At 42.5% G+C, this 25,531-nt stretch overlaps 1 protein-coding gene across 6 annotated transcripts in view; it reads left to right on the top strand.

Annotated features, from left to right (window-relative positions):
* Nucleotides 1–25,531, top strand: part of csmd3b (CUB and Sushi multiple domains 3b) — a 316,533-nt gene that overhangs the window by 161,311 nt on the left and 129,691 nt on the right. For 5 of the 6 annotated variants that reach the window (XM_047604799.1, XM_047604798.1, XM_047604797.1 and 2 more), the window contains exons 6-7: nt 3,735–3,942; nt 21,398–21,510. In XM_047604799.1, the coding sequence (XP_047460755.1) occupies nt 3,735–3,942; nt 21,398–21,510 (321 nt within the window). The remainder of the gene's footprint in view (nt 1–3,734; nt 3,943–21,397; nt 21,511–25,531) is intronic. The other variant, XM_047604800.1, reaches the window with a different exon arrangement.

Here is a 25,531-nt window from a genome sequence, read left to right as displayed (position 1 = left end):
TTATCACATGGAGCCATTACGCGCCTCTCAGGCTCCCTCCAGCCGTCTCCGGTCTGAATCCGGTCCACTGTGCTTCACGCAGATCCGATCATTTGATTCTGTTTCGCAAATCACACGTAACATTATTGTGCGACACTGAGGGTGTCAAGCGTCAAAGCGAAGCCAAAATATTTGAGTTTTATGTGTCAGCGGTGAACGCTGTGTTGTCATGAAACAACATTTGACCCTTGAGAATACTGAGAAATGTTGAGGATATTATTATCACTCTAGGTCGGACAAATAAATCAACATGATAACCGACAGCGTCCTGCTCTTTTTCTTGCCTGAGGCTTGCTGAGTGCTGTAGCAACATAAGTTAATTTGTTGTGAGCTGCTGCCTTGTCGTATCAGAGTTACGATGCTTTTCCACTGGATGTTGTGGACCAAAGACTGTATGTAAAGATGGAACAAAACGCTGTGTGACATCACCCAGAGATCTCCTGCAGAGACGGTTTTGAAGCTCAAAGGAGGTGGCACTGGTCATCGCCAATCGAGCCAGCGCCAGGCTGCTCCGAACTCCCTGCTACTTTTAACACAAAGGCCTACAGGGATTGACTTACATTGACTTGACTTACTCAAGTGCAATTTCCGGCACTCTTGCGTTGGCTTCACCTTTCAGGCTTGGAGGTTGCCGCTTGCGCCGGTGTCCTTCCAAATAAGGTATCAGCTTTTGTTATTGCTTTTGACTGGGAGGAGTCATTAGCTAATGTTCTCTGAAAGCAGCTGCTAACATTAGCGCTGTTGTCTCGGACGCCGTAGTCCCGACACTGACGCGACCCTCTGCGTCTATTTCTTCGGCGTGTGTTGAGAGGTCTGTGTCCATCCCGAAGCGCGGTGTCGTCACCAGTTTTGCAGAAACTGGCCAGCGAGCAAACCGCCGCACGGACACAGGAGCACAAGCAGAAGAAATGTGTGACAGGCTCGCCGATACGTATCAATTAGGTCCGTCTTTGCACCTCTTTTATCCGCCGCGGTTCATCGTAATGAATTTTGACAGCAGCTAATTTCATGTTCTTCGCACAAGAGCGCTCCTCATTTGTTTAGTAGGAACCTTTTTCTTTTAAATTTAGCAAGTTAATTTCCTCTTCTTTAATAAGAGCCACACATCGATGCACCTTAAAGGCCTCTCCATCTGTCTGTCAACTGTCACTGGCACATCAATAAGCTGGAGGGTTGGGAGAGGTGTGCACGTGTGTGTGGGTGTGTGTGTGTGTGTGTGTGCGTGCGTGCATATGTGTGTTTATATCTGTGTGTGGGTGCAGGTGCGTGTCCAGTGCTTGCGGACATCCCGCTGTTGCCATGATAAACCTGTGACAGCTGTCATCCTGCTAGCAGTGCTCTCTCCCACGCTGCCGCACTGTGGACACAACAACAGACGCACACACACACACACACTCTCTCTCTCTCTCTCACACACACACACACGTACGCATGCAGACCACTGCATCATTGCTCCCCTGTAAATGTGATGGGGTCTCAGTAGGACATGGTTCAGGGTGTTGGGTCATTTAGAAAATGACTGTCCAGCTGTGGAGTGAATGTCTGAATAAGTGAGTGGTCTGTCTGTCTATCAGTCCGTCAGTCTGTCTGTCTGTCTGCGTGACTGATTCAGCAGCCCGTATCAATCTGTTGAAGTGAACTGTTGATGAATTAATAATGATTTATTTTCTGTACTCCATTGTCAGCACATCAGCAGCTATAGTTTGGAACAATACACAGTTCATTATTCAGGAAGCGTGGAACTGCAGCCTCTGTCAATGCATTTTGACGCAGGCAGCTTTTCTCGCGTGACAAACGATGGTGAACGAGTGTTGTTCCTAACTTCCCCGATCCATTGAAAAAGAAGAGCTGATCTCGAAATTAATGTTCGACCACTTATTTTGTTTCATTCCGTTTCACGTTTTCCTATCTGGTTGCCTCCTTCACTTTATTTCTCTTTTTTTTTATTATTATTATTATTATTTGTCTCTGTTCTGTTCTATTTCTGTTCCCCTGTTAGCCTCTATGTATTTCCTGTCTCTACTCAGTGTTCCGTCCAGTTTTCTAATATCTTTTGCCAGTGTTTCTATTTAATTTCTATTGGTTATCATCTGTTGCTAGATGTGAGTCTTGGACCACAGTTATTCTCTTTGCCCCTTCCTGCGGGTGGAGTCTGGCTTGGTCTCTACTTTATCTGTCATTTGTACATGCATCTCCCCCAAGGCGGCGCCGCCTGGATGAGCCCGAAGGATGTGCATGTATACCTGACAGTGCCTGTCTACACTCTTATAAAGGATGTGTCTTTTTTCAGCTTATCAGTGAGTGCAGTTTAAGGACAACGCGTGCCTGGCACTTTTCTGTCTGTCTGCCCTAAATACCGATCATATCAACATGTGTGATGTGTAGCAGAGTAATATAAATCATCCCAAATTGCACTCACTGGTGTGTAGGAAAATACATGTCTGCTATAAGAGTGTGTTACATGCAGTATTGCCTATGTTATGTATTAACTATAAATTATACAGGTATAATTTATACCATGTTTACAGTTGGACTTGTACGCTCTCAGAAAAAAAGGTTCAACATTGTATCTTTTATCACTGGGGCACTGACTGGGCTCAATTTGCTTTTGATAAATACAACTTAAAATTGGAGAAATCTCCTTTTAAGGAGGATATTTACGAATTGGATGGGTGTTAAAAAAAACAAAAAGTATTTAAAAAAAGTGAGTTGAGCAATATTTCGCCTTACAGCCAATGCCCCAGTGATACATCAAGGTCCAATGTAGTATGTTTTTTCTCAGTGAGTGTATCTGTATAAATTATATGTGTATAATTTATGCCGTGTGCACAGCGCAATCCATGTGTCTTTATCTGTTACACAGTAATCAGTTTCAATTATATACTGCTATCAATCAGATGTGATCGACAATTATAGGAAATCGGGCCAATCCACCGTCACATCTGCTCTATGTGTTCAGAGGCAAATTGATCGGATAGACTGACTCCAAACCAGCCAATTGGGAAACAGTCGAGTCTAAATTTCCTCGGTGGTGATTGGAGGAGACGAGAGCGGAGTGATTGGAGAAAAACTTGGAGGAGAGGACAGTAGCTCTGAGTGTGACAGGAACTGCAGCCCTAACCCCTAAACCCCACCCCTAACGCTAACTGGCTATAAGAACACCATTATATGGAGTTACAGGCCTAAAGGCAGACAACTGAGAGTCCCTGTACATACGCTGTACATGCTATTATCCATGTCCAAAGTGTGACGCGAGAGCTCCATATTCTTTTAATAATATGGTTTGCTAATGACTTGTCATGATAAAGTCATCCATTTCTAACATTCAAGCCACAAAGTAACCTTCAGCTGAGAGCAAAGAGTTTACCAGTAATACTAGAATTAAGAGTAAAAGCCACCTACTACAGGGAGAGAGCTGGGGAGTTGGGCTGGCTGACCTGTAATCTATTAGAGTACTTGAGAGTTCGTCTTAGGTTTAGTAAGAATGAGATCTGAAATGCTAATTTGGTAAATCTTTTTTTGTGAATTGACTACCCCCACTCTTATATAGCCGTTAAAACTCATCCCAAAAGCAAGAAATTCAATTATTTAAAAAAAAAAAAGACAAAAGAAAAGAAAAGAAAAAGTCCGCCCCTCGGTCCCTCCTCCTCTCCCTAACCCAGGTTTTCTATTTGTCACTCTGATTTGATTGACAGCTGAGGACACATGTGGGGGCACTGTGAGGGGCGGCAGTGGGGTGGTGACCAGTCCCGGTTACCCCGGCAACTATGGTAACCAAGCCGACTGTACTTGGATCCTATTGGCCGAACCTGGAGACACCATCTCTGTCATCTTTACAGACTTTCAGACGGAGGAAAAGTACGACTACCTGGAAGTGGAGGGCTCCGAACCACCAACCATCTGGTGAGTCGCTTTGTTTTGTTTATTTATACATCTGTCTGTCTGTCTGACGTCAGGTTTTGCATTTATGCCTGTGTTGGAGAGGTCACATCTTGCCTCAGGGTGGATGGCAAAATTCGATAAAAGGTCACTCGACTACCAAAAAATACCTCCTTGAATAAAAATCCATTATTCAATTCAACAAATTCAGGTAGGCTAAAGTTTTGGAACACACAGCAAGATGGCGATGTTGCTTTAAATCCATACTTTCCAAAAAAAAAAAAAGGGGGGGATTTGCTTGGCATTTCGACTCTGACATTTCTGCAAAGGCGGCGTAGTCATGTGGCCTCTGAGTTTATGGTACAATCTAACCACACTCGGAGTACAGTGATAAAAAGTTTGAATGGGTAATAAAGTTAGAACACGAGTGGGAACGGGTTATAGAACGTAAACATTATTACAGGTGTGAAGTACAGATTTTATCTCCTGTTCTGGGAATCAAGCAGTTCCCTTCTTTCTCCCCTGAGAAAAATAAATAAATAAATCAATAAAATGTCGACGTATAACCTCCGTTCTTGTCTGTGTGTGTGTGTGCGCACACAGGCGTCACATATCACAGAGAAAAATACTGATTTGTACTAGTTAGACCTTTTTACGACCCTCCGTGTTTTCAGATGGTCCACTCATAACAATATTTTATTGCCGCGGCTGTTTATTGATTGTTGGCAAATTAGGGTATTGATCAACCATTGCTGTTGCAGTAACCAATTTGAATCTAATCATGGTTAGGGATATTAGCGTGCGGAATTGATTTGGAAGTAATCACGTTCAGGTAACTGCTTTCAGGAAACTGTTTCTACACAGGTGCAGACGCTCCCGCTCGCTGGTGATTACCAGCGTGCGTGCGTATCTGTGTCGCCGCAATCACGCTGCCAGCCATACAAGCAGTAGGATATTGCCGCCGTCGCTGGAAAAAGACAACTTCTCAATAATTTATCTTATTTGTTCCTGATCATGCTCTGCTGGTCACATTTTATCACACGCACTTATTCACCAGCACTGACAGCGGCTCCCTGGAAATGACTTGATTCAAGCCACATAATATATTACGATCATACATATTCAATACGTATTTCAAAAAAAGGAAAAAAAAAAGAAAGAAGAGAGATCGATGATGTTGGAATTCAACCTTTTCCATGATAGATACTCATGCACTGAAGGCAAAACTGCATAAATCACCAGGCAGATGCAGATAAGAACGATAATTCAAACAACATTGCCAGCTTTTTCTTTTGATTTATCACGTAATACTTGTTTTATTTGACCTTTAACACCGCCCTGCTCTTGGACAAAGTGGAAGCTACATACATGCAATGAGGCACCAGGTAAATTGGTCATAAGCTGAATGTTGAGATTCTCCAGTGGTGCGCTCTAAAGATAAGGACTTGATGTGGTATTGTTTACAAAGGCCACAAATTCCCAATGGGAAGAAAAGCATTATTTTTCAACTGACTCAATGCATTTGTAAAATATTTTCAGGAATCTGATTACGTGTGGAGCAATACTTAATTTTGAGCTACACAAATCCTTACTGCTGTGGAAAAAATATAGGAAAAAAGAAAACACATTCTCTATCGTGTTTACAACCAATATTTATTGCTCAGATTTAGACTGTTGGCCTTTGGGGTGAAATGTGTCGGTGGCTGCTAGCGTGTGATTTAGCCTGGCTGGTGTCTTGACCCATGTGATGCATTGCTGTTTAGTTATTTGCTCAATGAATTAACTCTGGAGTCCCATATGGCACGCTAAGGTCACCACGTTGATGTCCTCATACCGTCAACGAATCTCCTTCAGCACCAGCTTTACAACCCCACGGTAGCTTTGTGCTGAGAGGAAAGGCTACGTTCCGTCACAGTGCCTGGAGCGAAACTCATACCAACATGTCCTGATGTCGTTAATAATGTACCAGCTAAACTCACCCTTCTTTAGAGCTGCCTCAAGGATCAGTGATCTCTAACAACACACGGAGTTCAAACACACTATCTTAAATGTTTACATTAGTGAATTTGTTGTCAGATTATGGGAGCGTACGCTGGGAAATCAACAGGGACTTAGCGTGGACCGACATGTCTGAGGAAGCACATCGTTTTACAGCAACTCAGTCCTGGGGTCAAAACTCCCCGCTGGCTGGGTATTAGCAGATACTGATAGTGTAATCTACATTTGTCATCTGTATATTTGCACATTGGAACATCATGGTATATGTTTAGCATAGCGAGGTTAATATCGTTTTTTTCCCTCCTTTCGCCTGTTTGTAGTCTTTGTAAATGTGTGCCTTGGTCACACAAAATAGAAATTTGGTCTCAGTCCTCATCCCGTGCAAGACTGCCTTTGCTGACTGACAACATGTTATCCCTCTTCCAGATCTGGAGGGAGTTGAAGTTAGTTGCAAATCAGGTGGAATTGATTCTCTTGTTACGTTCGGTGTAAAGAAAAGAAGCCCATCACATCAATTCACATGCTCCGTTGTGTAAGCCTTGTTCTGTGCTTAAATGCTCGTTTGAATGTCAAGTGCATTCATAATTAAGCGTGTGTCACGTTGGTGTAATGCCGTGTACTGAGCAGCGTGCCTGTTTGTGTTTGTACATTAGTGTCAGTCCTCTTTGTCCTCATGGAAATTCCCGAAGCTTGATATTGACAAAAAAGTCGCTCTGCAAACAAGATTTTTTTGTTCGTGCCCCTACTTCGTAAACATCCTTTATTTATCTGTCTTATCAGAATGGTTATGATTACGGAAGGATGTGACACATTGGAGTGACATTAGAATAAGTTCAACGGGAAGTTAAATTATGACTTAGAAGTTCGTGAAAGCTGTTTCAGCGACCAGCTATCTCTGTGTGATCTGTTAAAACATATTAACCAAAGCAGATTATATTGTCATAGAGGATCCTGAAGCACATTTTACCCTTCAATATGAACGGTGCAAATTACAGGAACATTCTTCTGAGGTAATCTTGATGACGGACTTACACCAGTGTGATTGCCATTAGCCCTGCTAGCATTCAGCAGACTGGAACTCAGGCCAGCTGCTTCTGGTTAAATTGACAGGAGTTTGATAGCAGGTGTCTTTTTCTTTTTTTTTTTGTAAATTATGTTTTCCCAAGGCTTGTTTCAGGTAACACATGCAGATTGCAAAACCTGGCCAGATGCGGTATTCATGACAGTAGGAAATTTTATTATTATAAGTGACAATATTACACAGTCATAGATGTCATCCCTTTTCGAGCTGACCGAAGACTTTTACACACTGAGATGGACAGCCATGCCTGTGGAGCTGTAGAGCCACAGTTGTGTAAAAATTTTCGCTGATGAATTCAAATTCAAAGCACAATTCGAACATGAAAAGAAATGGAGACAGATAAATATTCCAAAGCCAACTTACAGACGCATTGGAGGATGACCTGGGTAATCACTGTGCGCCTGAGAAGACTCATGGCTTCATTTCCAAACAGCATTATAGGCTGTGGGGGAAGTGTGCAAATGAGATCTTTATTTATTGTTGGAGCAATGAACACCCAGATGAAGTGAAATAAAAGGAAGCTTACTTTCATGAGAGGTTCAAATGCTTTAATGTTCAGGAATTAAGGTGTAAGTGTTTTTGCACCCTTCAAATAGCTGGGAAGGTATTAAAAGAGGTGCGATACATGTTGCTTTTTCACTAAGGCGCAATTGGCATAAACACATACATGTGAAAGGTCTTCTTGCGAAACTTAATCTGCTGACCCCTTTGTTGCGGGATAGTCTATAAATACCAGACCATCTGCCTGATTCCTTAGAAAACGCCTCACCCACCGCCAGCTGCTAACGCACTCGTTTCCACTTGCAATTTATAGGAGAAGCTAGTAGCTAAAATGCTAATTTCCAATGGCAATTAACAGAGAGCGCTAATGGCTTATTCTCTAATGCGTTAGTGTGTGGAAGAATGAGTTGTGTGTTTATCAGTTGCTGCAGGGCTGTCAACAGCAGTTTCACGCGCGCACATACACGGGTGTCCACATGCACGGCGGCACACACGCGGTCGGCACGCTCACGCAGTCACTACTTACACACGTCCGTAAACACACTCAGAGGCCCTCATACAGACACTTGTGTCTCATCAGTATGCAGAGAGGTGTGCTCTCACCTACGAGAGAAGTGTATCTCGGCGAGCTAAATGCCTGTAATCCCAGCCTCAGCAGTACACACTCGCACTAACGCACACATATATTATATTTTGTTGTTTCAGAATCAGTTGTCCTTGAAACCATGTATAGCATCTTAAGTAGAGAGATTTCACCTTTTCTATCTATCTCGGTATCCATTTATCCATCCATAAGTGTGCCCAACTATTCATTTGTTGCTTTCTCCTCTTCCTTACATGTCAGTCTACAAAACTACACAATACAGTTTACTGTTTAGAGCCCATAGGCTCCCCAACGTGACAACCTGTCACAAAATCCACTGTAATGTTCACTAGGCTTTTCCAAATCTGTCATTTACCAATCTCCTGCCTGTCTGGGAATTGTTTTTTTACGACCACTAAAAATTAATTTGTCAGGTTTGCCTGGAGTCATATCACTGCAGGTGGCCCATTTTAGCAGACAGTTGATTCTACCCTGACACCCCGACTCTTTATATTCACAAGCACACATATTGCTCTGTAAGTGCAACATTCATTCTGAATTCAAATGCTGTGTGAGTTCATATCTATCACTTGCTTTTATAGAAGCTATAAGTGCTCATTTCACTGTGCTTTAGCGGCTAACGCCGTGATCCAAAGCGACACGGCAGACCTGTGTGCTGGTACTTTGCCAAAAAAAATAAATGCTTCCTCCTACATGCAACCTATTAGCCTATTATTAGCTCATCACATCTGGAACAGCAACACAGGGAAGGCAGCAGCAGGCATTCAACGACACAACCACTGCAACGCAATATAGAAAAATATAGATCTGTGGAAAAAAATACATCATATTGTTTTCTTGTTCTGGGTCTTAAGGGATTTAATTAAACTTCTAAAGCATTGTCAACAATATAAAACAGTCTTATCTTGAAAAGTTTGCATTGCAACATTGGCATTTTCATTAATTAAAGTCACAGTAAAAAGGTGACATGTGGCTAAAACTCAATCCTATCCACTATAATCTTAATGTAGTCCAATAACTAGGAAGCAAAAGTTGAAATACTACCTCGCAGCATTTCTAAGTAAGTGAACAACCTCTAAAGCACGTCATGACTGGAGAAGGTTCATGTTTGTCCCAGAGAAATAAACCCAATTTCTCCAGGATCGTTAGTCAAAATTTACTCATGTTGTGCAGCGTTGAAACTTCAGCTGTTTTGTTTTTTGCTCGGCTCTGCATGGCTAGCCATTGTTCTTAGTCTATGCAAACATCATAACACATCACATGATCGTTTGCGAGTTTACATAAGAGAGACCTGCTCTGCTCAAGGCATTAGCATTCGTTTGAGAGATAGGAAAGGAGCGGAGTGTGTACAAGACAAAGAGAGCGGGTGTGTTTGTGTGTTTGTGTGTGTGTGTGTGTGTGTGTGTGTGTGTGTGAGTGATGTTATGCTTGCCGAGTGCTAATCAATGCTGCTGGCAGAGAGGATGCTGGGATAGCGGCACCATCCCGAATCGGAAATGGAGTGGTGACCTTGAACACGAACACACACCTTTTCTGTTTCTCACTCACCCACAACAATCAAAGACACACACATATCACATTATATCAAAGATTCAGGGAAACACGCAGAGAGGCACACCGAGCTCTAATTTTTGGGATAACCGGGTAATGACTTCGACCCCGGTTGGAGAAACACTTTTGTGGCCATAGCCTTAATAGGCAGTATTTAAAAGCACTCCGCTGAATACTTAAACCACTATTAGCATGTGCATGTTTGTGTGTGTATCCTGTGCTAGGAGTTGGTGTGACAGACGTTATTACCAGGGGGTTTGCAGTATCCCACTGGTTCAGTAGAAAAGTAGCGAGAAAAGCGAACCGATATACAACAAGGTAACACACAGTTCAGGTTTCTGATTATTGAAAAACATTCTCCAACGTTTAATGGGGATATAAATACATGTGACATTTTCGAATAGGCCTGAAGAATGCGCAAAACTTTGACCCTAACCCCAGTAGTGGTAACCCCAACATTAAAACCACATACCTTACATTGTGTAGGCCCACCAAAACAGTTCCTACCCATCAGATTATTCTTCCAGGGCGTAGGCAGAGTTGGATTCCGTAGATTGCATGATACAGCCTCCATGTTTCAGGCTTGTTCTGATGCATTCTGTTGATTGGAGTCCAACAAGTGTGGAGGCTGTTTCTCCAGAACAACATTTCCTTATAATGACATCATCAATGTCATTTACTTCATCTGATCATGGTTTTAATGATGGCTGATCGATGTTTTTGACAATAAGTGAGCCGTAGGTGCTTGCAGTTCATGTGTTGCTTGTGTGGGAACTACACAGGCATAAATCGCAATGTTTCCTATTCTACCTCTCAGGAGGTACCAAGAGTAGTCCTAGCCACAGAGAAGTTGGGGATTAGCTTTAACAACTCTGTTTGGTGACAGCAACAACTCACGACATCAGTTCATAGTGCAGCAAGGATCACTTGCTAACATCCCCAGAGGCTCCAGAGGTCTCGTGGAGTCCTGACTTTGCAGATCAGAACTGTTTTGGAAAGGGACCAGCAGCATATTGGACAGGGGCAATTGTAGAGTTTTGGATGAACAGTGACTCTTCATAATCGCATTACTTTTAAGACAAGTGGGTTACCATATATTAGCTTGAGGAAATCAGCATTTGAGTCTCTAAACAACTGTCGTAGCCAGAGATCTGTATCTACGCAGACGTGGTGAAGCCTGCAGCAATAAAATATGTTGAAGATGAATTTAAGAAAGCGTGAACTTCATTCTTGTGGTTTCGTCTTGTTCCCGGGCAACAAAGAATTTGACTATTGTTAAAGGGTCATTGCTTTTCTTTTTTTTTAGATGTATTCTGTGAAATGTTGTTAAACAAGGTCATAATTTCCACAGCTCTGCTCAGATTAAGTGCAGTCAGTATTGTTGCGTAATGATTGTCGGTCTGGAAACATAGTGTAACATCTGAAACACAGAGAAAAAAAGGACATTTTATGGTGTTTTTCTTTCTTTTTCTTGAAATGAACTGCAGCAAGTCGTACCAACCGCCTGTTTGAGAGTCACGGAGGACTCCAGAGAATCCATTAGCAGCCGCATTCATAGGCCAAATGACTCTCATAGAGAGGTTGTAAACAAGTTCATGATGCAGACTGTTTCCCTCTGAATCTCATTGCAACATTGGGGCTTATAGGTTATAGCAGTGACCTTCACACCGTTTCTCTGGGGCCATAAATTTTTAAATCCAATTTCTGGTGGCCCAAAGCATAATTTAGGTCTGCGACTCTATTGTCTACACAAATCCAGTGCTTGATTAACCCGCAACCTTTGTTGAGCTTTGAAACAGATGACTGGAGCGAGGTCTTATTTACGAGAGCCAGCGTGCAAGAGAGGGGATTCAAAATGAGAGGACGGAGAGAGGTGTCATGGCGTTTTAGGGAGACGGTGTCAGATCACGCAGAAGAAGACAAGAGAGGCAAAGAGACAGGGGACAAGAGAGGAATGGGTAGAAACGAGGAGCTGAAAAGGGCAATTGGGGTGACAGCCGGAGCCAGGAGAGAAGAAGTGGAGATGAAAGGCAAGAAGGTGAGTTGGGGAGGAGACGAAAGTAGAGGCCCTGGAATCAGGGACACGGACTGGGGGAGATGAGAGCTGACAGGAGAAGAGAGGTGGAAAGAAGAATAAGAGGAATGGAGGGAGATACATGGAAAGAGAAAGCCATCAGGGGGACTCACGGGGGAGGGAAGAGGTTGTAGACAAAAAAAAAAGAGAGAGAGAGAGACAGCCACTGAGAGCAGTTGAGAAAGGCAGAGAAGGACAGATTCATGCACGCACAGAGGAACTTTAACTGACACCCACCACCTGTCCGTGAAGCTAAATGTTCGTAAATCATGAGAGTTCTGCATTTAAATTAAAGCCAAGCCTGCATCTTAATCCACTGCTTCCTCCACTGAACATGTACGGTGGAGAAGTGCTCGCTGCAGGATTAAGATGTGTGGAGAACTGTGAAATTAACCGCATTACAGGGAGATTGTTCAGAGATGTAAACACCATACGCTAGCTAAATCTGTCCATCTGAGTTCTTCCAGTCTGTTCAGCTCGCCCAATATATGGGAGTGTTAATTTGTAGAGCTACTGTCTTTTTCCCTGCTGGCATTAACGTCTCCAATCTGGACATGCTGCAGGGTTCTTACATAGGAGCTCCTGAAAAAGGCGACAATTAGCATTTCATGAGGCCGGTTTACTGCGATTACTAGTTGATCATGGGGGGGTGAAAGCACATGACAATTAATTGAGTCAATGCACACTATGCAAGATTGCATCAAGATGGGTATATTAAGATAAATTGTCTCCTGCTATGCATGTAAACAGCTTAATCAAATTACTCTTAGAATCAGAGTAAGGTTGATAATTAGATTAGTGCATGATAATTAGATTATAGTGTTTATGCAAACAAAGTTAAACACATTCATGGGGGATTAAAAAAAAAAAAAAACTCAAAATAGGTCATCCTGAGGCATCTTCAACTTTTGCACTTTACTACACCAAACACCATGACAGAGCTAAGCTATAATTATCTTATGTTAATTTGATGTTTATATTTTTAACTGACATCCAAACTATTACCTATGACTGGCACAAATGACAAAACAGATTCCTTTTTTCTGGGTATGAAAGTGGGGAATACATTTTGACAGTTTCTACAAGTGAAATTTGAAATATGTGGTGAACAGTCTCCTGGGTCGACTTTTCTATTATGCGCCTGCCTTCTTTAAATGAGCGGAAAAGATATCTTTGTTAAATCACATATTAGTTTTCTACCACGAAGTGCTGCTTTTAGCAAAAGGCCGTAGTTAAAACAAGGTACTAGATGCTGTCGGACGTTAATTAAAGTGGACATGTGTCGTTGCTGCAGGGACTGTGTTTTTACAGGTCACTGTTGCTAGGCAGGGAAATTGGATATTTACTATCCCCAAAGCAAGTAACCTTTCCAGGTGTTGCTAAGCCAAACCCAAGAGGGCTAAAGGTTGAGCACCACTGGAGCACAATATGTAGTTCTGCCAGGCAGCCACAGCAAATTAATTCCACTGGCGTAAATATGTTGTCGCTGCCATCCCCTGAACTAAAGCCGAGCCGTGTGCGCGAACATGTACTTATGTCTTTGCATGGTTCAGTATGTGGTTATGTGTGTAATGGTTTAATAATGGTGCGAAATTGCAGTAGCACCATCTCCTAGTCTCTGTCCCCATTTTCTCCACATTCTCTGCTCTGATTACCGCGCTGAGCTGCACGACACACACACACACACGCACAGTTAATCAGCCCTTGTGAGAAAGTGAGGATTGGCCAAATGTCCTCACCCTGATTGTCCAAAAGTCTAACAGGCCCTCACAACTCTATACGCACAAGGACTTACACTTACAAACACAACCTCTCGCACGCGCATGCGGTTTGAGGTGAAGCAGGGCGCCACCTAAGTTTAGAGAGGACTGAGCTGACGGAAAGAAGTGAACAAGAGATGGAGCGTAAAACCTGGAGAGAGCAAGAGTGATTTGTAACTGAGCTTCATCACCCAGTACCTCGATTTTTGCCAAGCGGCCACTCATTCTAGCAATCTGAAGATCATGCTTTTAGCGCATGCCAACCAAAAGAACGAGTCTCCCTAGTTTTTGCTTGCTCTGCCATTACAAGCATAAACAACCCAGGAGATGATATAAAATTACTTTTCTGAAATAAACAAATCTCATCTGCTTCTGCCTGAAAAAAATGAAGTCTTTTGTTTAGTTGCTTCTAATCAAATCTAGATATTTGTTTAGCTGCAGGATTGTGATCACCTCCTAAAAGCAGCTCTGTCAGAGCTTTAATTTAGCGTTATCACCATGCGTACGGTATGTTTTTCAGACTGTCACGGTGAGTGCTTTATTTAATTTTAAGAGCGGCTTCCTATATTTATTCAGATGTGCTTTGAAGATATTTAATTGCCATAAGTATGTAGACGCCCGGGAAGGCTTTCTGTAGCATTTCGGAACCTGGTTGCAAGCTGCAAACGCATTAGGAAGATAAGGCAATGATAACTGGTAATGAGGCCTGGCTCATCAGTGGGACCACTTCATCCAAGCGGTGTTAAATGAGGTTAATATCAGGACTTTATGCGGCACCAGTCAAGAGGCTGAAAACAAACTGTGAACCCCCTCCTCAGAAGTGTAGATCAAGTGATTTCATAACTCAGATTTTTCTCAAAGTTAAATTCCTCATCTCTAAATGCATGAAATATTAATGTCAAAGTGCTTTTTCTTTCCCGCCGTATAGTCCGCCGCCACCTCCGCACACTTTATTTCAGTCATCCGTTTTCCGTGCGAGAAAGCCAGTTTAAAAACACCTTGCTGCTCCGTGAAGAGGGAGGCAAGGGAGGAGGAGAGAAATTTAGATGAGATAAAGGGAGGGGAGGGCGAGACAGAGCAGGGTCCTGTTGTGAACACTGATTACTCTCTGCCCATTTGAGATTGATGGAGAGTGACACAGCAGGCATGCTCACGCAAGCACGAACACGCAGGAACACGCATCGGGCCGCGCGCGGATTCATAAATACACAACTTACGCGGCAGCAGTCGCGCACACGGAACACAGTGACGCACACACGTGGGGGACCTCTCTGATTGATGATGGCTCCACCAAGACTACATTCAGCCCAACACTCCAGCAGTGTGGCTTTGTGCGTTCATTTCTCCGCGTGTGCATGTGTGTGAAAGTCCCGTTTTCCCTCTGTGTGAACGTCGCCGTACGTGTGTGTGTATGTGTGTGGCAGTTCCCACCTGTCTTAATTAGAGGCGGCTATTAAGACAGATTGCCTGATTAAGTAGCATTCCCCTTCTATCTAATGAATACTCTCACATGTGTGCACGCGGGCAGACGCACACATGGGTGAGTACCGAAAAGTTTGTGTCGGTTAGTGTAAATCACATGTGTGTGTCCATTCATAAGGGGTTGGAGCTCTCAATGTACAAGCCAGGGATCAAGTTGCCGGTCACGCAGTACATCTGAGTCTGTCATTTCGGCACACGATGTCACATGAGATCAAAATCACATTTAGCAGAAAGTCCACAGTGAGTAATTTAACAACCTGGGGAAGAATGAGAGCGCGCAGGAACGTTAGACGTCGGCTGCCTGATTGCATTTAGACCAGATTAAATAAATGTTACAATAAAAGCTTCGGTTCACTTACATGTGAACTGAACCGAAGCGACGGCATGGAATCCAAATTGCATTAGTATCAGGTAACTCAAATTCAAAACCAAACTTACAGTCCAATATTCTGTTAACGTGCAAAAGTTGTATTTCACGTGTTCAAACCTCTGACTCAGTTATTATCGGTGCTACACTTATACGGGTCCCTTTTTTTAGTTGTTGTTATTTCCAGTAAGCTCTGGGGAATGAACAAAAAGCACACAGCCCTCCATTTGATTATAACATAATGTGTCCTGTCATGTGTTCAACTCAGCAGAAAATGACTTTCTTTAATTTAAATGTTTTTATATGTTTTATTCATCAATTATTCACACTAAACTCGGCTTTCCAGCTATACTGCTTTTGGTGTTTTGTGATTACATTCTGCTTAAAGATGAATAATTAACAAGCTAACAAACAAAGCAGTGTACCTCTGTCAGCCCCGGTGTGTCATCCTCTCTCCCCTCCCTACCTCCGATGCTGTCTCTCTTTCTCTCCCTCCCTCCCTCTCTCTCCCTCTCTGTGTCTTACTGTCTCCACCTCTGTGTCTTACTGTCTCCACCTCTGTGTCTTACTGTCTCCACCTCTGTGTCTTACTGTCTCCACCTCCATCGATCTTCGCCTCCTTCGACGCTCCTTCCACTCCTCTCTTTATTTCCTCCTTCTCTTTCATTCCCATACTGCCGGCTGCAAAGCTGGTTTGTATTTTTCTGAGAGGCACAGAGGATGGATGGGAGGATGGTAGACAGAGAGATGGAGAGAGGGGGAGATGCTCTTTTGGTCTAGTGTATTTAATCAATTATGTTCTCTCGCTCCCTCTGGCAACTCTCCACTTGATATTCTCTCTCCTGCAGACATGCACACACACACATACACACACTATTTCTATTTCAGTATTTATTTATTTTTTTAACCTAGAATTGTTGTAGCTGGACATGAAACACAAGGCTTCTCTCCTCATTCAATACCTTACCTGGCAAGACTGATGACTCTCAGAAAACAATAGCAGTGATGTAGCCTTGGAGAACTCTCAGAATCTACAGGAACAGCCATTGTTGGTGGTTGATTGCTGACAGTGTCCTGTGAAGTTTCAAGCACCAATTATAAAACATTTTCTCCCTAAAGCCAGACTCAGACTGCAGGAGCTTTGGCTTGATTTATCCCCCAAACACCCTTTTGAACAATTACAAGAAGAATCTTGTCATCGACCTTGATGTTCAGCCCCAAATTATCTGGTAATGTGAGGGGTCCACAGGCCCAGTCTTAAACCCCCTGAGCTGCCTATCAAGTTTTTTATTAATATATATGATCTGATTTTTGATTATGCATATTTTTTATTTTTTTAAAGGAACAATAGAGAGGCAGCAAGAACAGAAAACATCTAGCTAAGCTCATCAGGCTAAAATTAGCTAGCTTACTAATGACAGATATTAAATCTGAAAATTAAAGTCTCACCTCCAGTTCTTACTGAAGACAAGACAAGACAACCCATTTGCCCCGTATCCTTCCAGCCATTTTCAAGTCCGACCAAAATTTCCAATTCATTGCACCACAATTTTTTTTTTTTCTTTTTTGACATCTGCTTCGCTATAAATACTCGAGATCACCAAGTGGTTCATTACTCCGTCTGTCTCCGTATTATACTGTAGTGTGTGGCGCCTTATTATTTTTAAATCCTATAGCCTGTGCATGGGAAATTCTATTATCTTCCAGAGGGCTCTGGGGGCCTGGAGCTTACTCTCTGCTTACTCTCTGCTCAAATTGCCAGTCATTCGCCACGCACACCTACACCTGCAGCCAATTTAGAGCCACCAATTAACTTTACATACATTTCGGTGGACTCTGGAACTAAGCCAGGGTGCCTGCAGAAAACCGACACAGTCACTGTGAAAATATGCAGACTCCACACAAAGTCGTCTTGGCTGGTTCAAACCCAGAGCTTTCTTGCTGTTAGGAGACGGGTAAATAGTTTGGCCTTTTAAAACCCCTGTAGTCTGAACCTGGCATAGAGGAACTACTGCATTGGGAGTAGAGGTATCATCCAACTAGACCGTTGTGCAAGAGGGAAATGTCAGCAGAGCAAAGTTTTCTTTGTTTCCTAATACTTGTCTCTCCAAAGCCTTGTTCATGGTTCCTGAAGTCTTCACACAACTTTTTTTTCCCTGCACTTCCGCTTTTAGACATTTCATAGTGGTAGGATCACTTAACCACAAACCTGGCTTTGCGTGATGTGTTTGACGCCTCTGTCGCTGTCAAATCAAAGAGTAGGACACCCTCTTAGACCACAGTGTTCATTGGAGCCCATCTGAAGATGATCTATAATACCTCAGGGCTGCTCTGAAGTGCTTTTATAGCACATATCTTGGGAGAACACTTAACAGTCACAGACAGAAGTCATCAGAATAGATAAATGGTTTAATAATGCATTACAAATTGCCCACACAGGGAAGATCAGCTAGCTTCTGAGCTATTGGCTCAGTATTAGGATTTCTGCTGCAAGCTTAATTGTAGGTTTTAATTATCCACAGCAGTAGTTCGTAAGCACACACGGCCGTTTTTCATCTTCATCCTATGTTCAGGACCTGTGCAGAAGCAGTACCACCTCTTAAAAGTACTTGATAAGACAAAGAGTGCTAGGATGAGTCGCTCCCGGATATTATAGGGATGCAGACTGGTGACATTTCCATCTGCTGCTCCAGGAGAGATTTTTCTAATTATACCTTCATCTTGCAGCATGGACTTGTGAAGTGCTTACAGCGCACATAGTTAAATATTTTAACTTCACACGCATGGACTGTCTGCACAGACTTACGGTTAAATTTCTGTTTTAATATTAAAACAGACTGAATATGCTCACGGCGTACTCCGGGTAATAATGTCATAGCAGGAAGAGAAAAACGGGGCTGTAAACAGGAATAATAATGGTGAATTACAGAGTGAGTGAACATGTAAAAGGGCACATAAAAGTAAGGTGAAGAAATTAAAAAAAGAGAATGGAAATAAGTTAAAATAAAGAGTTTGTGGGAAATGACTTCAGCAGAGAGCTTGATTCTAGCTTCATCTATAATACTGTCACCGAGCAAATGTTCTTTACTTCTGTCCCTACATTGTGTTCTAGTACAGGGCCAATTTACAGTCTTTTTATTGCTTCTCCCAGAGGACATGTAAATATCTTGTCAGACATATGCAGAGAAGATTTTTGTGGGTAATCATATGTCACCCAGGCTCACAGAGAAGTTGGCATGCATACCTTCCAGTCCTTATACAACATATCCAAGAAAGCTCCATACTTTCTGCTTACGTGCATTAGATATACATAGGGTTATTAAATTATACACAGAGTAGGGAATTTATTTAGACTCAATGAGTAAGATCTCACCCTAATGACACAGGTTAGCTAAGGCCACTATTTAAAATTTTAGTTACTTAAAGTAAAGCAGTGATGCTAAGTATCTTCTTCCATATAAACCAATCAGATTCGTGCCTGATGGTGCAGCATGTTCAAATGCCTGAAGCTTTTAGATAGAACAGTAAATTCTGATAACGACCATTCATTTATCTGAGATAACTTGTTACTGTTTCCTATGGCTCCATTGGCAGCTAGTGTTGATCATGTTTCAGTGCTTGTTATTGTTAGTATTATTTAGCATGCACCTTGCTGAAGTCTGTCATTTGAGTAGTTGGCATATCTGCATAGAATATATTAGTTTTGTGCAATATAGGTAAATTAAAAATAATTCTAATCATCCCATTGATGGGACCAATGTGAGCGACTGATACTGTGGCCTCAGCGTCGGTATTTCCGGAAATCCATCGTGACCACCATCCTGAAGTTTGGTCTGTGTTCGTGTACAATAGAGGCGAATAAATACCCTATTATTTTGATGTGGTATCTCAGGAAACTTGCCAATAAATGGATTACATCATGTATTGACATTTGAAATTTCAAATGTCCCGTGTCCTAGGTGAATCTACGGATTGAATTTACTGTGCAGTCCAGTTAGTGGACTAATTTACCATTGATTTGGGATATTGTGATCAATTTAAATACCATTCGAGCAGTCTGTCTGAATACAATTTAATAAGGGGAAGACAAATATTTACACGATAATGCACTGTTGTTAATAGATTAAGACAAACAGATTTGTATAATAAACTTTGATATTATACTTTTTTCTGCAGCCTATTTTTTTCCCCATGTGCCACTAATTAACTTAATTTATTGAGTAATATTAATGATTCAGCCCCAGCAAATTAACCATATATAATGCCGGTGCAATGGTACTTTTCCCCAGAGTGTATGATGCAGTACAACTAAGAGCAAGCTCTTCGTGTATGTTGTTCACCTACATCCCCAGCTGTGTGTTTGTCTTGTTGTGTTGGCAGTCGATGTACACCTGGGCGTGTGAAACCGCTGTGCATCTTGTATATATGTGTGTGTGCGTGTGGGTGTGTGTGACTAATAGCAGACATCAGAGAATCCTACTGATCTAGGGCACAAGGTGACCCCCTCTCTAGTCACTCACACACACACCAATCTAAAATGCCGGCTCAGCATTCCTGTGCTCCACTTTTTTTTTTTTTTTTACCACTGTTATTAGAGGCTACTGCTGTAGGACAGTGTCTACACTACAATGCCGCTATTGATATGTGTGAGAGCATGTGCCCGCGTGCGTGTTGATATTAATGACCGAAAATAAGAGTCTGCTTCACTTTTAACACCGATTGTGTATGTGTCTCGTAACTTAACAACGAGGGTGATATTGCTAAAAATATCTCTAAGAAAATGTAATGGGAGGAAAACAGGACCTGTTGGTCCACACACTACGAGATGAAACCACCATACATCAAAGAAACGATGTATGGAAGTGCGGTTGTTGCCGGCAGATTGTGTTTGAAGTCTTGCGAGAACAAGGCTGTTTTATGTGTCAAATGCAAAGCAGTCACCTCCTCTAATCCTGCCAGCAGTGACCTCACACTCTTGACTCTGCCAACCACACGAGCTTTGTTCTTCTTCTCGGCCAATTAAGGGAACCTATCCTCGGCGCTTGATGAAAGTGCTGCAAATTGGGCCCTATCTGCTGCTGCTGCTGTGCCATCGAAGCACCGGTATAGAGATAATACTGTACACAATATACAATATCCACTGAAGTCTGTCATTTGGGTAGTTGGCATATGTGCATACAATATATTAGTTGCAATGTAGGTAAATTAAAAATAATTCTAATCATCCCACTGATGGGGCCAATGGGAGCCACTGATACTGTGGCCTCAGCGTCTGTATTTCCGGAAATCCATCATGGCCGCCATCCTGAACCTTGGTCTGTAGCTCCAAAGTGGCTGTATTTTCTTTTCAAACGGAGCGTCAAGATAAACTCGCTCTGTCTTTACACCAGCAGCATTTTAATGATCTGTTTGTCATTCATTTGAGGAACATTTTTTTGTTGTTAGGAAATACACAAGGGTTGCCTGGGTTACCGCAGCCTGGAACATCCGTTAGCGACCAACTGCCATGGCGACGGTTAACTGCATATACTGTGAAGCACGTCTGCCTGTACTTCCATCTTCAAAAGAGCCGGCGCACGTGTTTTAAACATGAGCTAGAGCCACGTATGTCGCCACCATATTAATAACACAGAGACTGAGGACCGTAAAAGCAAAATAGTGTCATCGTCCCCTTTACTACACCTAGAAATTGCACTCAGAAGTTTTCTCTCATATTCTATATAATGTCAACTTTAACATTTTACGTTAGTACACAGCCACAAATTGGTTTTATTCTTTGTGTGTGGGACCGTTGCAAGGAATACTGACTCCCCAGTAAGGTGTCAAGCAAAACAGACCCACTTCGGTGAAGACCCTCTCAATACCCTTCACTGAGTCTTTCATAAGGGAGCACCTTCAATATCTGACCCAATTCAGGTTAACGCCAGGCAAGATGCCATTCTCTGTGTTATTGCGTTGTGTGGTTAGGCGAAGAATGAAGGTAAAGGCTTAGGTTCTGTGTGTGCAGATGTGTGTTTTTCTTCTCTTTCAATTAACCACGTCTTTTCTATCTTTCTGTCAGGTTGTCAGGCAGTAACGTCCCCTCTCCTATCGTTAGCAACAAGAATTGGCTGCGGCTGCATTTTGTGACTGATGCCAACCACCGTTACCGAGGTTTCAGCGCACATTACCAAGGTAAGATGGGAGAGGTGTGACTGCCTCCGCCGTGATGCACACAAGTACGCACACCAACCTAAAATATGCATAGAATTCTGATAAAAAGGACTCTGTATGTATAGTATATACACATCTCTTTGTTTTTGATAGCACTTCTTTTCAAGGCTCTGCTTTTTTCTTTTCTTTTTTGCATTTTTTTTGTTTTTTTTTTTCTGTCTGACAGTTTCTTCCCATCAACCCTCCCTCTAACTCCTTTTAATTACGCTTGTTGACTCCAATCGCCTCCTCTCTACAACAACCTCTCCCACTGTCTTCATCTTTCTGCGTCTCCTTCTCTCTTTCCCCTCCCTCTGTCCGGCTCTTTTAGTCTTTCTTTGTCTCTCGGGTAACTGCTCATGGGCATACAGTTAGATTTCTTTGACACAAACCCTAACTGGTGGAAAACATTCTCAAATTCATTTGGCAGCGTCCGTGTCTCCCAGCAGCAATAATGAGAGCTGAACGTGTGGAACAACTGCACAGACAGGCTGGAACAGATAGCATTTTTATTTATACCTCCGTCTCTCCAGCGTTCAGTTTTAGTCTCTGATCGCCTCTTGCTCTTAATTGCATGAGTCTTAACAATGTTAGCCCCTTTTCTGTAAATCGCGCCCCCATGGTGTAATCAGCGGTGCAAGATGCACTTTTCTTCTTCTTTTATTATTTTGTTAATTTCTTAGCTAGAGGCATATAGTGCATCTGCAGCGATGTCGCAAACACTGCGCGATGGAAACTCAGCCTGCGGATGTGTAATTAATCATTTTATATGTTTCTGTTTCGCTAAAGTGTAAATAGTGTAAAGTAAATTCATGGAAACAGTGCAGCGTGGCGTCCTCCATGCACCAGTGCGCCGGTCTTGGTGGGCAGGCAGCACAAGCCTGAATCTTGGTCATGCTTGACACCAAAATTGCACTGTGCCACTTGATTATTACTGACACACTCCCCGCTGCGCCTCGCTTCTTATTTCAGCACACTCAGGTTCACAGCGAGTCACCAAAATACCAAGCACACTCGGGCGAGAAAAAATAAGGTGTGCTCCACCTATCCAAAATGCCAGCTCCCGGGAGCAGCGCTTTTGCGCCGTGTGCTGTTCTGAAAAAGAAAAAAAATGTGGGCGCTGCCGGGAGAGTTTGTGGAGAGGAACACATCCGTGTCAGCATTAACAACACAAAAACACACAGAGGAGTCGGCATGGGTCTGAAATGACACTCTCGTACCCACTCAGTGATGCAACGTCTTTCACAGAGCTAATTCCCGTGTTCCCAGCTTCCTACCCTCCTTGTCTTTCTGTCACCGTTTTCCATACCCACTGGTGTATGTTTCATGTATTTTTCAGAGGCTCTGACAAACACTCGTCTTTCAGCGGCAATCATGGTCATTTGCTCATTTTTGTGGGGGCTTTTGACAGCCTCTGTGCAGCTTTCAAATGATATCATGTCATGGTCACTGTGCATTTTCCTGACAGGAAAATGTAGGATGAAACTGGCTTTGGAAGTGAGCAGGCGTTTAGATTGACAAGAACCAATGGTAGTGAAATATTGTCTTATGGCTTGTAATTTAAAATGGTTCCAACCCTCCACTAAAAGTGTAATGAATTACATAAACCCATCTGTGTGTACTGTACATACAGTTGCTGCATTGATTTTATATTTGATTTAGAGCAGGGGTCTTCAACATTTTTCAGGCCGATGACCCCCAAACTGATGGAGAGACCCCCTACCTACTATATGTGTTCTATATTAAACTTGTCCTAATACTGTTTATAAATATACATCATTTTGAATTCAGTATTAAGCTACTTGAATCATATACAGGTACAAATAGTCTTTTTTTTATTGTTTCAAACATGTGCAACAGTAAGGTGTTTGAGGGGAAAAATTAATACACACACACACACACACACACACATATATGGGGTTCCTACTTAATCTCTCCAGCAGGTTGGGGGTCCTTGGTGTGAAAAATATTGAAGACCCCAGGTCTAATCAACTAAAGATTTTGCGACCCCCTGCAGTACCTCCGCGGACCTCCTGGGGGTCATGGACCTCCAGTTGAAGACCTATGATTTAGAGCAAGTAAAGAACAAATGAATTCATTCCATCTGTCTGTGGTTTTTATTAACTTAACATCTAAATGTATATATATAAAACAAAAAACAAAATGTCTTTATTAACTTGAATCCATTACTGCATTGACCAGTTATGCCAACACCATTAATTAGATTAATTAAGCGTAATTTTCCAATCTGCGGGTATGACGAGTTTAATAATTTGACCCCAGATGATTCCTCGCTGCTTTTAAGCATGACCAGTGTGGGAGGACTTCGGCGTGGCTCTGTCAGAACCGGGTGACATCCTGGATATTGAATGTCTCGCGCAGCATGCCACCAGTGTTAGCCATCAAGTAAAGTTAATACACCAAAAACAGCACGGGGATGTGAGCTGACAGAATCTGGTGAAGCCTTCTTTTTCCCATCCTTCTTCTCGGGCTCACCGTTCTTCCTCACTCTCTTGTTTCGTATCCGCGCGCTCTCCTCGTCTCCTCTTCAGACACACGGCTTGATTGATTGACTGACAACCTGACCACTCCCCTCGAGAATTCCTTTTAATTGGTTTAATTGATCTTATTTAGTTTAAAAGGTTAATCAGCATGTTAATGAGGGGTGTCAGTGTGATAAGTTAGTTGATTAATTAGTGGAGTTTTTAACAAGCTTATGATTGATTGGCTACTTCCTGTCAGCTGCCAGTCATCTCCATTAGTCCGTTGCACATTAGCAGAGTGGGCAGGCTGGCTGGAGAATGGAGAATTTGACTTAAAATAACACACTGCAGATTAACAACGCAGGGCGTTTCAAAAGATTCGTCATATAACGCACAAAACAGCAATTTGTTCTTTGATGTTGTCTCATTTTAGCCGTGGTTGTTTCAAAAACAATGTAAAACCAGCCACTTAAAGAACTGATATATTTGTGGTTTGTTATTTACTGTAAACGTTACCATCCCTTCACTATATGTCATGAAATGCTTGTCAGCATTGTCAGTATGAAGTGAGGCTGATCAATATTCTGACTGCAACGCCGCCAATCCCACGACCGACGCTGTTAAATGATTGATGATCTCCTATTGACTTCATATCTTGTGGAACCACTTCCAGTGTGTCCGCGCGTGTCGCAGGAATCGCCGTATTATTTTGCATTTCACGCACTTTGTTGCGCTGTGTCCGCTCTTCTCGGGCCCCCCTCCAGATTTACACTTTAATTAGCGTTTGTGGAGTGTTTATCAACCCCGCTTTATCATAAACAGTTCCACTTAATGATATTCCACCACTGCCCGGAAAAACCATATGTTGCTATGGTTGGCTAATTTCTACTTCTCTACAGGGGAATGAACTGTAATGGCGAAGCCCTTGGGCAGGGTTAGCTGAGTTTAGTGGCAAACACTGTAGGAAAACAATTCCAAATTTGCCTTTGACAGACTAAATGAACAAATCTGATTTGGCAGGGGTAGTTTAGTTTATAAGACGCTGCTATGAGACCTCAGAGGGACACTTTTGGCTGTAGGTAGTGCCAACTAACCGGACAGACTGTTCTCCTAATGTGTGCTTGTGTGTGTGTGTGTTTGGGTGGGTTTCTGTGTGTATAAGGTCAGCCACTCAGCTCATAAAATCCTCCTCCTCCTGCCTAAATTATGAAGTCCTGAATTAATAATGATCTCCTTATGATTTGTGTCCAAGTCTTCAGAGAAGGGGCGCGCGGCAGCAAAATACAAAAACCATTACCAAGGGATAACACACAGAGAGGGAGAGAGGGAGAGGAGGTGAAAGAGTGAGGAGATCCAGAAAAGTGATTAAAAAAGAGAGTGAGATAAACTACCAGAGAGAGATGAGAGGGTTTAGAGGAACAAGTCATTTAGCAACGTGGTTTGTTAAATATTTAAGGATTAAAATTAAGAATTTTTAATGTCGCGAATCATAAATGGCTGTTAGAGAAAGTGTGTGTATG

Source organism: Mugil cephalus, chromosome 14 (assembly GCF_022458985.1).
Source record: "Mugil cephalus isolate CIBA_MC_2020 chromosome 14, CIBA_Mcephalus_1.1, whole genome shotgun sequence".
Classification (NCBI taxonomy): Eukaryota; Metazoa; Chordata; class Actinopteri; order Mugiliformes; family Mugilidae; genus Mugil; species Mugil cephalus.
Note: the sequence above shows the minus strand (reverse complement) of the source record. Positions and strands in the feature narration are given on the sequence as shown.